Here is a 17,992-nt window from a genome sequence, read left to right on the forward strand (position 1 = left end):
AATTGAAATTGCATCATATGAACCCTTTAAACAAGCTTGTCCGCTCACTCTCAAAACACACAACCAGCTAATGCACACACACCGCCAATTCTTATGTTCTGGTACATCACTTAAACATCTCAACGTCTTTGTTGCATGCTGTTAATAGAATGTGTCAAGCGCTCGTGTGTTTAGATCTGTTAACAGTCTCAGGATGTTAGCTTTGCTGAACCCACTGTACATGCTTACATGCAAATTAAAAACAGTGTTTGTGGTAATGCACAGCAGTTGTGTATAATACTGTATGTCACATGTATTAGATAAGGAAATATTAGCCTAAATTACAATTAAGCAAAACAATAGATAAAACAAGTAAAGTAAACAAGTAAACAAAAAGAGAACAAGTAATTCTAAAATCAATAGATATACTGTTCAAAATTAATATAAAAAGTGTGTGTATTATATGTATTATCTGTATGAAAAGGTTTTTTGTATGACACTAAATTAAAATGAAATTCACAATTTCTCATCTGTGTGTGTGTGTGTGTGTGTGTGTGTGTGTGTGTGGTAGGAAGTGCAGCGCTGCACAGCAGATATGAAGATCACATCAGAACACTCCAATCACCCTGACAACAAGCACAAAAACAGATACATCAACATCATAGCCTGTGAGTCTCACTTTATAAAAGCACAGTGGTCCAAAAATCTGAGACCACTTGCGAAAATGCTTCTGTTTTTATCATTTTTAAATTGTAAATAATATCAGTATATGGATTTCATTTCAAATTTAAAGGGATAGTTCACCCTAAAATGAAAGTTCTGTCATTAATTACTCACTCTCATGTCGTTCCAAAGCCGTAAGACCTTCGTTCATCTTCGGAACAAAAAATAAGATATTTTTGATGAAGCTTTCTGACCCTGTAGACAACAAAGCAACTACCACGTTCAAGGCCCAGAAAGGTAAGGACATTGTTAAAATAGTCAGTGGTTCAACCTTAATGTTATGAAGCTACAAGAATACTTTTTGTGCACAAAGAATACAAAAAGTAATGGCTTTATTCAACAATTTGAATTGTTTTTCTCCATGCTTTCACAAGAGTACCATGATGTAAAATTAAGGTTGAACCACTGATGTCACATGGACTATTTTAACAATGTCCTTACTTCCTTTCTGGGTCTTGAACATGGTAGGTGCTTTGCTGTCTATGCAGGGTCAGAAAGCTCTCGGATTTCATCCAAAATATCTTAATTTGAGTCGCGAAGATGAACAAAGGTCTTACAGGTTTGGAACGAAATGAATTTTCATTTTTTGGTGAACTAACCCTTTAATTAAACATTTACATACAGTACTGTTCAAAAGTTTTGAGTTGGTCCTTTTTTTGTTTGAAAGAAATTAATCATTTTATTCATCAAGGATACATTAAATTGATTAAAAGTGACAGTAAAGACATTTATAATATTACAAAAGATTTCTATTTCAAATGCTGTTCTTTTGAACTTTTTATTCATAAAAAAAACATGAAAAAGTGTGCTACACAAATAATAAGAAACACAACTGTTTTCAACATTGATTATAATAAAAAAAAAGTTTCTTGAGCAGCAAATCAGCATATTAGAATGATTTCTGAAGGCTCATGTAACACTGAAGAATAAAGTTGTGGATTTTTAAATAGAAAACAATTATTTTAAATTGTAATAATAAAAAATAGTTCACAATATTACAGATTTTTTGTTTTGTTTTTTTGGTGCAAATTTCCAGAATTAGGTTTGTCCCCATTTGCTTTAATGACAGCAGCACTCGAGTTTATTCAAAACCTGATGGTCTTGTTATCTAACATGACTTTAAAAAAGGTTATGAAGAGTGAAGGCAATATTTTGTTTCCACATTGTTTCAAAATCTTTATATCTGCATGTGGTCTCAGAGGTTTTTACCCAACTGTAGCTCAGATATCAGACATGAATCTCACTGGCTATCTCTTGTTCTTCCTCCAGATGACCACAGTCGAGTGAAGCTCAGGCCTCTGGCAGGAAAAGACTCCAAACACAGTGACTACATCAATGCCAACTATGTGGATGTGAGTGATGACTGCAGAACACACTTCTGTATACATAATGACTTGGCTGTATGTGATGTATATTTCTGTATCTCTCTCCTCTACAGGGCTACAATAAACCCAAGGCCTACGTCGCAGCTCAGGGTCCTCTCAAGTCCACATTCGAGGACTTCTGGCGGATGGTGTGGGAACAAAACACCGGCATTATAGTCATGATCACTAACCTGGTAGAGAAAGGCAGAGTGAGTTATAACGTCACAACCATTACAGTTTCAGAATCATCAAATAATCGTTTGTTTTATATGGCCTCTTTAAACGTTGTCCTCTTTTTGTGTGCGTCCTACAGAGAAAATGCGACCAGTACTGGCCGACAGAGAACAGCGAGGAATATGGGAATATTGTGGTGACTCTGAAGAGAACCAAAGTAATGGCGTGCTACACACTCCGCATCTTCACTATCAGAAACACCAAAGTAAAGAAGGTAAACACCTTTTTTATTTCTCCTCTGACACTTCTGCTTCTCTATTGCTGCTGAATTAAACCAAAAGTACATCATTACAACACACAACAACACACTGTATGAAATGAACGCTACTGTGAAAAAAGTAATAACAATAAAGATCAGTTCAGTATAATTTAACATTTGGTTAAATAATGCAGGTTTAAGTTTTCCCATCATTAAAATAGCCTAGGAAGCTGGCATGGCATTAAAATGCCAACTAATGACCAACCACATTAAACCAGTAAACACACAATGAAAATGGGTCGTTCAACAAAACAGGTGCCATTATATAACATTTATGTGTTAGAAATGACTTTAGCAATGAATAGCGGGTGCCAACCTTTATTATTTGTTAATATAGAATATTTTTGAAACACATTAAAAATCCAATAACTTTTTTTACATTTTCTTTCATTATTTTTCAACCATTTTTTGAAGTTCACCTTTATTTTTTCTATATAATTTTAGATGTAGTATATGTAGATTTTAGTTGACAAATATGTATTGTTAAAACTCTTCATTTATGTTTTGTTTTATTTGTCAGTAGAGTAGATCTTAAAAACGATGTATTTTTTAATTATTCCGGTTTTATAATTGAGACTGTTTTATAAAAACTTATTTTATCACCTCATCAAACTTGAAAAGGCACCCATTTCATAAAATGATCCACACAGTCATTGTGCATGGTTTGACCTGCTTTCCTTTACCTGGGAGAAGGATTGTGGCAGGGTTGAGCATTAAAAGCCAGAGGAAAAAATCTTAAGAAGCTTATGCAAGGGCCTGGCCTTCACAGCGTCAGTGAGAGTGATCTGCTCTCTCCATAAAACTCTTTCATAATACATAGAGCCTTACCAAGGCCACTGGCAGCAAAAAAATAAGGGTCATTTTATAGCAGCCACGTAGATATGAGTTTAGATGCCACTTTTTTACAGAAATGAAAAATTAATGTATGGTAATGTATGGTAAAATAAAATGTAAAAAATAGAAAGCTGACATGCTTCTGTACAGTACTATCACAAACCTGTGCTGTAAATTTGAATGCCAAGTGAGGGTTATGTGAAGATAAGGGGATTGCTCATGTGTTTTTGTGTTTCTTCACCATGAGATACAATTGCATTTGAGTGTGTACTTTTTTTCAGAAAAAAAACATCCTTGTTTCGGACCAGGGTTTCTGAAAATATCCTCAAATTTAGCAAAACAAAAGTCTTAAAATTGACTTGTGGAATATTATCACTAGTAAAAAAAATACATGGGTTAAATACTGCAAATATATTAAGGCTCAGTAAATATGCAATCTTTGTCAATTTATAATGAAGCCAGGGTTAAGAAAGCCAGTCCCTGTCGTTTGTTTTGTTTTGTTTTGCTTTGTTTTGCTGTTTTGCTTTGCTTTGTTTTGCTGTTTTGTTTTGCTTTGCTTTGCTTTGCTTTGCTTTTTGCTGTTTTGTTTTGCTGCTTTGTTTTGCTTTGCTACGCTTTGATTTGTTTTTGCTTTGTTTTGCTGTTTTGTTTTTGTTTTGCTGTTTTGTTTTGCTTTGCTTTGCTTTAATTTACTTTGCTTTGCTTTGCTTTGCTGTTTTGTTTTTGTTTTGCTGTTTTGTTTTGCTTTGCTTTGCTTTAATTTACTTTGCTTTGCTTTGCTTTGCTGTTTTGTTTTTGTTTTGCTGTTTTGTTTTGCTTTGCTTTGCTTTGTTTTGCTGTTTTTTTGTGCCTTGTTCTTGCTTAATCTATAAAACAGTAGGAGTATATGTTTGCTGTTTTGTTTTGCTGTTTTGTTTAATTTAGTTGTGCTTTGTTTTGTTTTGTTTTGTTTTGTTTTGTTTTGTTTTGTTTTGCTGTTTTGTTTTGTTTTGTTTTGCTCTTGCTTTGCTTTGCTTTGTGTCTTGTTCTGGCTTAATTTATACAACAGTAGGAGTCTATGTTGTTCTTCTTTGTCCTTTTATGTTGAAGGGTCATATGTAGTTATAAAAGGTTCATCTGTTTGTGTGTGTGTTTGCAGGGTCAGAAAGGTAACACTAAGGGACGTCAGAGTGAAAGAACAGTTCTGCAGTATCACTACACTCAGTGGCCAGATATGGGTGTCCCTGAATACACGTTACCTGTGCTCACCTTTGTCAGGAGGTCCTCTGCCGCACAGACTCCAGAGATGGGCCCCATGCTTGTACACTGCAGGTAAAAAAAACACACACATGCACACACTTCCACTGGCTGATTTGATGGCTAAAGAGAGCAATAAACAAACTTTTTTATATGTTATTAATGTGTCTTCTTCAGTGCTGGTGTGGGCAGGACAGGAACTTATATTGTGATTGACAGCATGCTACAACAGCTGAAAGATAAAGGCTCAGTCAATGCGCTGGGTTTCCTCAAACATATACGCACTCAGAGAAACTACCTGGTCCAAACGGAGGTGAGCCACCAGTTTAAATCTGTCCTGTTTGTTGGTGTCATCTAGCATGTCTCTTTACATATCTGTTTGTCTGTGTCTGTGTGTTTAGGAGCAGTATATCTTCATCCACGATGCCTTGATGGAAGCCATTCTTGGGAAGGAAACAGAGGTGCCCTCTAGTCAGCTGCACAGTTACGTCAACAACATCCTGACGCCGGGCCCAGGGGGCAAAACACGACTGGAAAAGCAGTTCAAGGTGGAGACTATCTCTTTCCTTATGCAAAGTCATTTGGACAGGCAGTTTGTCTGTCAGCACTTATTGCAATGCATGACACATTCTCTGCATATCAGAAGAGATTTGATTTTTAATGCATATTTATGTGGAGAAGCATTTTGCACCACAAATTGGCTCACTTTTATCGCTTGTTGCTTTATCATTTCATACCCGGTTAGGACACTGTGACTTACAACCCAAGCTTGACAGGTCCTGTGCGGGAAAAATGTGTGATATGTGGCTTGCTTGAGTTTCATAAGTTTATAAAATATTTTATTGAGTCCTGAAATTCTCACTTTTTATGGTTATTTTTGGTTCGGCTTCAATAATGAATATAAATCAACATTTCATTTTATTTGGTAGGCTACAACTGCAGGACATATTTCCTTCCTGGATTTGCAGTACTTCATGTGATGCATCTTTTTTTGTTTTGTTTTGTTGTTTTTGTTTTGTTTTCTAATAAATGTCAATTAGTTGTTTTTTGTTTTGTGTTTTGTTTTGTTTTGCTTTGCTTTGCTTTGCTTTGCTTTGTTTTGTTTTGATTTGTTTTGCTTTGCCTTTCTTTGCTTTGTTTTGTTTTGCTTTGTGTTTTGTTTTTTGTATTGCTTTGCTTTGCCTTTCTTTGCTTTGTTTTGTTTTGCTTTGTGTTTTGTTTTTTGTATTGCTTTGCTTTGCCTTTCTTTGCTTTGTGTTTTGTTTTGTTGAGCCCTGAAATTCTGACTGTTCTTAACCTGCAGTTTGGTAGACTGCAACGTTGTCAATAGACAAGTTGTCTTATTTGATGTTTCATACTACTTTGAAATAAAGAAAAAGTAATTAGTTCTACTTTGTGTTCAGTTGGTGACTCAGTGCAATGCAAGATTTGTGGAGTGCTTCAGTGCTCAAAAAGAATGCAACAAGGAGAAGAACCGCAACTCTTCTGTTGTCCCATGTGAGTAACATAACCTAATGTAAATATAATAGCACATCCAATTTATTTGTTGTGTATTGTTGAGTAGTTAGTCTGTTTTTTTTTTTTATTATTATATATTTTTTTTTTTTAAACTTGCTACGTGTACTGGCTAACTGAGACTTTGCAATTTTGTTGATTTTGATTGCTTCCATTGTTCTCATTTGTAAGTCGCTTTGGATAAAAGCGTCTGCTAAATGACTAAATGTAAAATACTAAATATAGTTATGGTTTACTGTGGTGTCCTGTGGCCATTTTCTTTTCTGGAGAAGCTATTTTGAGCTTTTTTTTCACATACCTTGGACTTCTATGACAGTTCTTCTAGTATCCAAACTGCAACACCGCTTTCAAAACTGCGCTTACAGCACTGTTTGAGCTAATGAGATCACATCACTGACCTGCTCTCTTACTCTGTGTCCTGATTGGCTGTTTTTATCCCTCTCAGCGGAAAGAGCACGTGTTGGTCTCGCACCGTTGCCTGGGATGAAAGGCACTGATTACATCAATGCATCTTATATAATGGTGAGTTCCCAACACCCCCACTACAACTACATTAACCTGTAATTTAGCACTCAGTGTGCTGGTGATGGAAGCCATTCTTGGGAAGGAAACAGAGGTGCCCTCTAGTCAGCTGCACAGTTATGTCAACAACATCCTGACGCCGGGCCCAGGGGGCAAAACACGACTGGAGAAGCAGTTCAAGGTGGGGACTATCTCTTTCCTTATGCAAAGTTATTTCAACAAGAAATTTGTCTGCCAGCACTGATTGCAGAACTGCAATGCATGACATTCTCAGCATATCAGAAGAGATTTGATTTTTAATGCATATTTATGCGGAGAAGAATTTTGAACCATTGAAATTGGTTCACTTTTATCGCTTGTTGCTCTATCATTTCATACCCGGTTAGGACACTGTGACTTACAACCCAAGCTTGACAGGTCCTGTGCGGGAAAAATGTGTGATATGTGGCTTGCTTGAGTTTCATAAGTTTATAAAATATTTTATTGAGTCCTGAAATTCTCACTTTTTATGGTTATTTTTGGTTCGGCTTCAATAATGAATATAAATCAACATTTCATTTTATTTGGTAGGCTACAACTGCAGGACATATTTCCTTCCTGGATTTGCAGTACTTCATGTGATGCATCTTTTTTTGTTTTGTTTTGTTGTTTTTGTTTTGTTTTCTAATAAATGTCAATTAGTTGTTTTTTGTTTTGTGTTTTGTTTTGTTTTGCTTTGCTTTGCTTTGCTTTGCTTTGTTTTGTTTTGATTTGTTTTGCTTTGCCTTTCTTTGCTTTGTTTTGTTTTGCTTTGTGTTTTGTTTTTTGTATTGCTTTGCTTTGCCTTTCTTTGCTTTGTGTTTTGTTTTGTTGAGCCCTGAAATTCTGACTGTTCTTAACCTGCAGTTTGGTAGACTGCAACGTTGTCAATAGACAAGTTGTCTTATTTGATGTTTCATACTACTTTGAAATAAAGAAAAAGTAATTAGTTCTACTTTGTGTTCAGTTGGTGACTCAGTGCAATGCAAGATTTGTGGAGTGCTTCAGTGCTCAAAAAGAATGCAACAAGGAGAAGAACCGCAACTCTTCTGTTGTCCCATGTGAGTAACATAACCTAATGTAAATATAATAGCACATCCAATTTATTTGTTGTGTATTGTTGAGTAGTTAGTCTGTTTTTTTTTTTTATTATTATATATTTTTTTTTTTTAAACTTGCTACGTGTACTGGCTAACTGAGACTTTGCAATTTTGTTGATTTTGATTGCTTCCATTGTTCTCATTTGTAAGTCGCTTTGGATAAAAGCGTCTGCTAAATGACTAAATGTAAAATACTAAATATAGTTATGGTTTACTGTGGTGTCCTGTGGCCATTTTCTTTTCTGGAGAAGCTATTTTGAGCTTTTTTTTCACATACCTTGGACTTCTATGACAGTTCTTCTAGTATCCAAACTGCAACACCGCTTTCAAAACTGCGCTTACAGCACTGTTTGAGCTAATGAGATCACATCACTGACCTGCTCTCTTACTCTGTGTCCTGATTGGCTGTTTTTATCCCTCTCAGCGGAAAGAGCACGTGTTGGTCTCGCACCGTTGCCTGGGATGAAAGGCACTGATTACATCAATGCATCTTATATAATGGTGAGTTCCCAACACCCCCACTACAACTACATTAACCTGTAATTTAGCACTCAGTGTGCTGGGGGAAACTTCTGCTTTATGGTCATGAGAGTGAACATTTGTGTAATTTTGGTTTTACAGCACCGGTGCACTTTTTTCAAATAGTATAAAGGGTTTTATTTATGGTTCAAAGATGACAGGTCAACGAGAAATAGGCATTTTGAAATTATACACAAACTTCACATTGTCATTTTGCCTTTTTATAACTAAGGATATTATTTAAGTAACTGAATTTAACTAAATATAAAGTGAGGATAAATTGAGTCACTTATCTATATGCTACCTGCTTTTGTTTATTATACGTTTCCGCACTACTACTAGGGCTACTACCGGAGCAATGAGTTCATCATTACCCAGCATCCCTTGCCTCACACCACTAAAGATTTCTGGAGGATGATCTGGGACCACAATGCTCAAATCATCGTCATGTTACCAGACAACCAGGGCCTGGTGGGTATTCAAGACCATCTGCGAAGTTCCTGTTTGTCTTGAGTCATGTCTTGCCTCTAAGGAGGGAAACTCAAGTTAATGTTATAGGCTGTGCTCCTCAAGGTCAGCCGATGTCTTGTTATTGTGGGCAGTGAACTACGGGAATTGGTTGTGAGAGCACTGAAAGTCTTTAATTACTCAGCATTGATGCTCACTCACGTTTGTTCCCGCAGGCGGAGGATGAGTTTGTGTATTGGCCGAGTCGAGAGGAAGCCATGAACTGTGAGGCGTTTACAGTCACTCTTATCAGTAAAGACAGACTCTGTCTTTCCAGTGAGGAGCAAATCATCATTCATGACTTCATCCTGGAGGCCACACAGGTCTGTGTCATTAGAGGGAAAGATTTAGATTCAAACGGTATATAGTATGTACTTAATTATTCGTATTTCATCTAATATGGTTGTATTATTTTGAATAATATTAAAATATAATTTATAGTATTCCCTGAGGCCACAAATGTCTGACTGTAAACTTATGGATTTATATAAATTTATGTTATATTTTGTTATCTAATTTTTAAAGATATTGTACTATAATTTTTGTCCCACTTTATATTAGGTGGCCTTAACTACTATGTACTTACATCAACAAATAAGTACAATCTATCTATTGTGTTCATATTGTATTGCAAAACACTTTTGCTGCTATTGAGGTGGGATACGGGTAAGGTTAGAGACAGGTTTGGTGGTATGGGTAGGTTTAAGGGTGGGTTAAGTTGTAAGGGATCGGGCAAAAGTTTAATTATAAATGTAATTACAGAAATTGATTACAGATGTACTTACATGCAGGTATTTTGTTAATATAAATCCAATGTAAAAACATGTATTTACACAATAAGTGCATTGTATCAAATTATTAATTTAAATGTAAGTACATAGTAGTTAAGGCCACCTGATATAAAGTGGGACCATCATTTATATTTATTATAAATATTTAATCACATTTAACAATTTAATATTATTGTATAATTACATTAAGAGCAAGGACCAAAGAAAAAAAGAAAAAATGAGATTATATTTTATATATTACATTTATACAATACTTTTCAAAAGTTTGGGTACCGATTTATTTATTTATTTTTTTATTTTTTTTTATGCTCACCAAGACTGCATTTATATATATAAATATATATAATAAAAAAAACAGCTAAACAGTACAGTAAAAACAGTATTAAAATTGTGAACTATTATTACAATTTAAAATCATTTTCAGCATCATTACTGCAGTCTTCAGTGTCACATGATTCTTCAGAAATCATTCTAAAATGCTGATTTAATGCTCTTAAACATTTTTTATAAATTTTAAATTATTATTATACATATAACATTAATATTTTCTATTTAATGCTGCTTAATATTTTTGTGAAAACTGTGATACATTTGTTTTCAGGATTATTTAATGAAAGGGAAGTTAAAAACAGCATTTATTTGAATAGAAATATTTTGTAACATTACAAATGTGTTTACTGTCACTTTTGATCAATTTAATGCATTGTTGCTGAATAAAAGTGCTAATTTCTTTAAAAAAAAAAAAAAACTGGCGCCAAATTTGTGTACAGTACAGTACAGTACAGTATATAAATAAATAGATTATATACGTAGTTTATATAAAAGTTCATAATTATAATAATATTTATATTATACATTTTGGTTTAAACTATATATAATTTTATCTCTCTCCATTTCTTTTACTTTTTAGGATGATTACGTTTTAGAAGTTCGTCATTTTCAGTGCCCAAAATGGCCAAACCCTGACGCTCCCATAAGCAGCACCTTTGAGCTCATCAATGTCATCAAAGAAGAGGCCATGACCAGAGATGGACCCACTATAGTGCATGACGAGTGAGTAATGCACTTTTATTAAAAAAAAGTGCCTCGTGTAATTTACAGTTTGGCTTAGAAAACCTCAATCTTAAGTAAAAACTGCCTCTGGTTTTAGAGGTTGGGATGAGATAAACATTGGTTCAATTACTTCAATCACAATTCACATACCAACCATCTGATATAGTATGTAGCACGTCAGAACTGGAACAATACAACCTTTTTTCATGTTTTGTGACTTGAGGCTTGCATGCTTTGCCAATACACACTTTTTGTACCTAATAGAAGTCTGCAAATTGGGCCAAATGCAAGATGCAGATCTTCTGCAGGAGGAGCATTTGACAGACTAGCATATCTTTAGCTCTAATGAACGTGATGCTAATTAAGACAGACATCTTTTCGAAACCTCTTAGGGGTGATATAATAGTAACGTTACACATTTTGAAAAGCTCAATTAGTCCAGCATCAGATGAGGCAATCAGGCCTCATTAACATAATGAATAAACATGAAGGGGCCACTGTTAGTCGTTTTGTTGCAAAGTAATGTCTGTTGATATTAAGGAATACTCGTTAAAGCTAATTGGATCACAGCACCTTAGGGTGTCAAACAGTAGGAACTGTAATTAATTATATTCCTATAGACTTAAGTATAGAGTTTATAAATGGAAATGTTGCACTACTGTCAGAGAAAGAAGCAAGAACACTAGATAAGACAAGATGGAAAATGGCCTGTACAAGATGATCTATAAAAAGAAATGTGTAGAAATAGAAAACCTCCTCTTACAGTAAGCAACTGAGCCACATATAAAAATAAGCTAGAATTTTGTAATTTGGTGTTTTGTAATCAAATTTACTGTGTAAATTTACTTTATGTAAATAAGAATAACAGCCACAATATTCCAGTGCCTTAACATTTTATTTTTGGTTGTTGCTATTGATGGGATACCACAAAACATTTACTTTTCATTAACCATTTTATTTAAAGGGGTCATATGATGCGATTTCAAGTTGTCCTTTCTATTTGGAGTGTTACAAGCTCTTGGTGCATAAAGAAGATCTGTAAAGTTGCAAAGACTAAAGTCTCAAATCCAAAGAGATATTCTTTATAAAAGTTAAGAGTCAGCCACACCTACCTAAAACGCCTCGTTCTAACACGCCCCCACATATCTACGTCACTATGTGGAAATATTAACATAATGCCGCCCAAATGTGCACGCAAAGAAAGAAGGCGTGGTTTCAGGAACGCAGTAGTGTTGATGCAGCCATGTCAGGGAGACGCTGTGTGTTTCAGTGCGAAAGCAAACGCACTTTATTTGGCCTTCCGGAAGTAGATGCAATTAGGAAATAATGATCTTTAAAATAGCATCATATGACCCCTTTAAACATATAAACATTACATTTTGCTTTAGTTTCATGAGAACAACTTTGAGGTCATACAGTCAAAATACATGTATTTAATATATTATTTAAATATATAATAATATATAAACATATTTCTTCATGCACATTATTGGTTTTATTACGCATGATTGTTTGGTGAAATAAAAAATATATTTGTTGTTTTAATCTGTTAACAAAAATATACAAATAATAAATTATAACTTGCTCTGATTTTTCCTAGCATTTTCAGTAAAAGATAAATAAAATAAAATAATTACATGAAAATGTCAACATCTTAGAAAACAAAAGACCAAAATTAGAAATGTTGCCTTAGCATCTAATTGAAATAAAGTACTAACATTTCTAAAACTTAAACTGAAACAAAATAAATTAATGTTAAATATTAAACAACAAAAACCTATACAAATAACAAAAGCACATAACAAATATTTACTCAAATTAAAATATTTTTTTTAAAAAAGCCAATTCAAAACATTAACAAATATTATAATAGTTTACAAATAATACTAACAAAACACTGTTCTGGCATCCCCAATCCAATTTTTTAACCCTGGCCCATCACAAAGACACGACTTTTCACACTTTAGTCAATTCCCAAAGAATACAATAACAGAAATAAAAGTCCCGTCCTTCTTTTTTATTTTTCTTCTTCTTGTTGAATAATATTTCAATCTGACATATGACACATTAAAAGAGGTAAATGAGTTGAACAGCATTTATGTTGACTTTTAAGAGATGTTTGATCATAACAGAGCTATGTATTGTTTGTGTGTGGACAGATTTGGCGCAGTGTCTGCTGGGATGTTATGTGCTCTCACCACACTGTCACAGCAGCTGGAGAGTGAAGGAGCTGTGGGGGTCTACCAGGTGGCCAAGATGATCAACCTCATGAGACCAGGAGTCTTTACCGACATTGTAAGTGTTTATACTGAGGTCCATATGCTTATTCTGGTCACATTTAAAGATTTAGTTCACATCAAATATAATGAACTCACCCTTAAACCTAAATGACACAAAAGAACATATGTATGTGTGTGTTTAAAGTTCACCTAAAAATGAAAATTCTGTCATTGATAACTCACCCTCATGTCGTTCCAGGTTAACTTTTTTTGCACATAGCACTGGTGCTACAGAGGTTGAAAGTTTTGTAGCACAGGCCAAATAGTTGTAGCACAAGTTAGGGAAAAAATATCATATCACCATTTTATTCAGGAATATCACGATTCTTTGTCATGTTGGTTTTACTATTTTGCAAGTTGCCTGAGCATTACAGCCAATCTTATTTGTTTCTGAATTAGAACAAATTAGTACCGTGTGGCTACGATTCAACTAAAACATGGGAACTAATTAATAAAACACAGCCACGAGTTCATACCCACAGCTCAATTTGTTGCCGATTTAGAACAAATTAGTACAACATAGCCAAACTGTAACTAAAATGAGAGAACAAATGAATCAAATTTGGCCTTAATATCTTTTGTTGATCCATGCAGGCGAAGTCGTGGCCTAATGGTTAGAGAGTCGGACTCGTAACCCAAAGGTTGCGGGTTCGAGTCTCGTACCGGCAGGGATTGCAGGTGGGGGGAGTGAATGTACAGTGCTCTCTTCCACCTTCAATACCATGACTGAGGTGCCCTTGAGCAAGGCACCGAACCCCCAACTGCTCCCCGGGTGCTGCAGCAAAAAAAAAAATGGCTGCCCACTGCTCTGGGTGTGTGTCACGGTGTGTGTGTGTTCACTGCTGTGTGTGTGCACTTTGGATGGGTTAAATGCAGAGCACTAATTCCAAGTATGGGTCACCATACTTGGCCACATGTCATGTCACATCACTTTGTTGAATCAATTTTAAGTTAAAATGTGATCCCTTGTGTGAGCACATTCAGCTGCTTCTGACATTTTTACACATCAACATAAAAGCTGAATGTCTGCCACTACTGGACTGGAGTGGGAAGCTAGTATCTACATTTTACATCCTTTTCTAAACACAATTTTTCTCCAAAACAAAAAACAAATCCTCTGTGCCCCATTGTGAAGTCATGCTTTATGTCCGCCTCTGTTTTTCAGGAACAGTACCAGTACCTTTACAAAGCTATGCTCAGCTTGATAAGCACTAAAGAGAACGGATCCAGCCCCATGTCCCTGGACAGAAACGGCAGCGTGGCCATGTCTGACGAATCGGACCCGGCCGAAAGCATGGAGTCGCTCGTCTAAAGCCCCCCGAACAGGCGCGAAGAGGCACTTACTCGAACTTTGTAAAACTTCAAGGACTAAGACAGACTTTTTCTGAGGCCTTTTTTGCCAGAACTCTTGGTTAAAAGAATAACCTGATTACTTTTTTACACTGATAAAAAGTTTTTGATATTTATTTTTTCGCCATTTTATGTCTTAATGTTATCCTACTGAACATTTGCACCGACGTTTTTTGAGTTCGCAACAAACGAAACTAAATGAAACACAGTTCTGTCTAGTTTGCACTATGAAAATATCAGTGTTACTGCCTACTCCTGCATCTCCACCACAGTCGGTCTCTCTCACTCACTTTGAACTCTCACTGTCAAGCCCTTATTCTGACATTCCATAATAAAGCTGCTCTCCGAAGCTTTAGAAATATCCTCCACAAGCGAAAAACAGTTTCCACGCACACCTCAGACGCTGGAAAAAGAGATTATTCCCATGTCCAACTTGCGAAGACCCACCACAAAACGTCAGATTCACCGATGAAAGACCGTATGAGCAATATGGATTATGTTCGTTTTGATTTTCGTTTGCTTTGATCATTTCACGCACCCCGAATAGTATATCTACTCATTATGCTTCTAGTTAACCCCATATTTACTTTCGAAAGGTGGTATTAAAACAGTTACTGTGAACTTTTGTATGATTCATATTCTGCTTTTAATATATATGAATATATCGTATATCATGATAACTTGTGCTTTTGTAAATGTTAACTGTCTCTACGAGCAGCCGTCACAGTCTCTGCTGTCAGTCGAAGGATCCGCAGAGCCCGTGACTTCTCTAGGACCCCCTGCTGGTTTGATTTCTCCATTGCTTTACGCTGCAAGCTGCTACTTTTGTCACTTGAGAGTGCAACTCAACATGTAATGATAAAATGCGACTCATAATGTAGGAGTTAATTCTGTTCTCTGCCCACTTCATTTTGTAATTTTTATACTGCTCTACTTCGTCCTGGGTTCACTGACATAAGCCGTCCCATAACTTTGAGAATAATGTATACAAGTCTCTCGATGCCTTCTGTACAGTCTCATTTCACCTCGGCAGGTGTGTGTGTATGTGTGTGATATTAGGTGTGTGTTGTGTTTGGTATTGACTGGTTTTACTAGAAGCTTGTAGACTCAGTCCGAGCATTTCTTCACTAAACCGACCTCTTTTAGTGTCTCTCATTTCTTGTCATTGATTCTCAGATACTGCTAGGAAAAACAGTTACTGTAATATCGTAAACGGTTGTCTCATGCCATACAGCACAAAGGCCTTGCAAACAAAACATTCGAATCAGTCTTATCGCTTCGAAAACTGGGGACCCCGCGCGATTCATAAATTTTTACCAAAGACTACAACTGTCACTTCAGTCATGAAACGTGAGAAAGTTTTTATTTTTAGGATTGGGTAAAGCCGTTTTAAGCAGAATGTTTTTGGTAGTGACTGGAAAAACAATGTTGAAAATGTCCACAGGCAAAATTATGTTTTTGTTTTGTTGTATGTTTTGCTTTGCATCTTTGTTTTTTGTTGCGTTTTGTTTGTTTGGTTTTGTTTTTGTCTAAATTGCTTCGCTGAGCATTTGTTTATCTGACAGGTCACCTTTATTTTTGTTTCGTTTCTTTTTATGTTGCAATGAGAATGTACACTATTACTGATTTCTTTTGATGTGAAGAAGAAAGCTGTTGAATTTTTGTTTGACTTTTGAAATGCTTTCGAAAGTTTGACTATGTTATGCTGTTGAGATGGAGAAGACACACATTGAAGGTGTTTACTCAGTTCATGTCTTGGTTCTCCTAAGAAGGAGGCTGGAAAATGAAGTCACATCTCTCCAACATTTGGGGTAATATTCTGACTTTACTTGTGCATCGCGTAAGATAATTGGAGCTGCAAGTTGCATAAATCTTTTCTAACATTTTTGTCCTGTAGTATCCCTTTTTTCCTTTTCTTGCATTATTTGTGGGTTGCATTTGCAAGCATATTTGCATTATCATGTTAAGAAATGTACATATCTATTTCTTGCTTCATTAACTCGTCAGTCTCTAAAAGCTTTGGATCCTGGCATATAATTGCAAACTCTCTATTTTCATATGAATCAATTTTGTTTGTTTGTTTGTTCTTAGTTTTGTGTGTAGTTCTCATTGATGGTTAACACAAAATGTCCCCAAATCCTTCAGAAGGTGGCTGGCATCACATTCCAAACACACAACAATCATAAACTAAGGCAGTGATTTTGGTATTTCTTTTTTCTTTCCCCCATTTGAATCAAAATAAAATCTGTTTCATTGTTCAGAAGTGCAATAGAATAGATCTTGTAAGTCAAAGAATAAGTTCTCCCATACAAAGCAGGTGGGTGTCACCATCATATCCACTTTTTCTAATCTGGAATAACACACAAAGGTTTTTTTGTTTTTGTTTTTTTTTTTTAAGGGGTTTTCTTTTTTTCTTTTTGTTGAAAGCTATATCAAAGCATTCTATTATAGTGTTATTTAATATGTAAATTGTATTGCTATACATAAAATAAAATATGAGTTTTGATGTACTTTAAGTATATCTCCATGTTGTACGTTGTGTGGAGTCTAAAATGTTTGATATTCGTTATTTGTATTTGCTTGCATCTGTTTCCAAAATTTGCATGAAATGTAAAAGTATAACACTGCCTCCCAGTGTTCACGTTTTTTTTTTTTTTTCGTTTTTTCCCTTCTGACTGTAATCTGAATGGTCCTAATTGCTGTAATTATTACAATGCCTGATTTAGCTTTTCACAAATATAGATTTCAATCAGAACAAATGCTGATGTCAGGGGCATAAAAACAATAATCATGAAGAGCCAGTATAGTAAGAGTAACAGTACAAGGGACAAAGCAAAGTTAATTACAAAATGAAACAATACACAGAAGAAAGAACAGTCAGATTGCATGTTTTTCAATGTCCCAGTCACACTGTGTTATAACTTAATACGCCACAAAGGATGTCTTCAAATAATGCAGGACCAGACATTAATGAATTATGTACATCTTTGTACGTCTTGACTAATTTTATGCAACAGAAGAAAAGGTTTGTTTTAATAGAGCGTCACTGTAAAACATTTTAAAACAAGTAAAGCCGAGCCAATGTCAGCTGATTATTTAATCTTTAATATTAATTTAATATTATTTAAAATAGTAAAAGTGTTGCACCAAATTAACCATAATCTACAAATTCTTCTTCTTCTGTCTTCTCTGTTATGTTTGGTGTTCAACACAAGTAGATGAAGGGTGGATGCCACCAGTCAATTAAAATCAATAGGCTTGGTCTGCTTGAATGATTGAAATATTCAGCTTTTGAACATAAGAGAAAGCAGTTAGTCTCATTAAGTGATGGCGACATACATATCACATGCATAAAGTCTCTCGATTTATTTTTCACAAGAAGACCTGCAAATGACCATTTTGGAGAAAAAAAAATCTAATTTCTGAGACCATTCATATTTTTCCCTATTGTGGCATTATTCACCTGATTCACATGATCTTCAATGCTTTTCATTAATTTAAATTGTCATTAATACAGTAATGAAAATGAACATGTTTATATTAAAAGCAGCATATAGGCAGTACAACAAAATTTTCATAAACAGCACAAATGTAAACGGCAGCAATAGTATTAAGCCATTGTTTAAAAATAAATAAAAAATCCAAAGCAACTTACAGTTGAGGAATACAACAAGCGATTGTTGTATATACATAGGCCTAAATAAATACA

The 17,992-nt window shown here is 35.1% G+C and overlaps 1 protein-coding gene across 1 annotated transcript in view; it reads left to right on the forward strand.

The window, feature by feature from the left end:
* Nucleotides 1-16,679, forward strand: part of ptprga (protein tyrosine phosphatase receptor type Ga) — a 302,816-nt gene extending 286,137 nt beyond the window's left edge. The window contains exons 16-29 of the mRNA XM_016500550.1: nucleotides 551-647; nucleotides 1,972-2,054; nucleotides 2,141-2,275; nucleotides 2,380-2,514; nucleotides 4,532-4,704; nucleotides 4,807-4,942; nucleotides 5,031-5,177; nucleotides 6,033-6,126; nucleotides 6,590-6,666; nucleotides 8,646-8,774; nucleotides 8,987-9,133; nucleotides 10,512-10,654; nucleotides 12,814-12,949; nucleotides 14,099-16,679. Of these exons, the coding sequence (XP_016356036.1) occupies nucleotides 551-647; nucleotides 1,972-2,054; nucleotides 2,141-2,275; nucleotides 2,380-2,514; nucleotides 4,532-4,704; nucleotides 4,807-4,942; nucleotides 5,031-5,177; nucleotides 6,033-6,126; nucleotides 6,590-6,666; nucleotides 8,646-8,774; nucleotides 8,987-9,133; nucleotides 10,512-10,654; nucleotides 12,814-12,949; nucleotides 14,099-14,245 (1,779 nt within the window). The 3' untranslated portion in view covers nucleotides 14,246-16,679. The remainder of the gene's footprint in view (nucleotides 1-550; nucleotides 648-1,971; nucleotides 2,055-2,140; nucleotides 2,276-2,379; nucleotides 2,515-4,531; nucleotides 4,705-4,806; nucleotides 4,943-5,030; nucleotides 5,178-6,032; nucleotides 6,127-6,589; nucleotides 6,667-8,645; nucleotides 8,775-8,986; nucleotides 9,134-10,511; nucleotides 10,655-12,813; nucleotides 12,950-14,098) is intronic.
* Nucleotides 16,680-17,992: the final 1,313 nt, after the last annotated feature.

Source organism: Sinocyclocheilus anshuiensis, unplaced genomic scaffold (genome assembly GCF_001515605.1).
Source record: "Sinocyclocheilus anshuiensis isolate Anshui unplaced genomic scaffold, SAMN03320099.WGS_v1.1 scaffold42, whole genome shotgun sequence".
Taxonomy (NCBI): Eukaryota; Metazoa; Chordata; class Actinopteri; order Cypriniformes; family Cyprinidae; genus Sinocyclocheilus; species Sinocyclocheilus anshuiensis.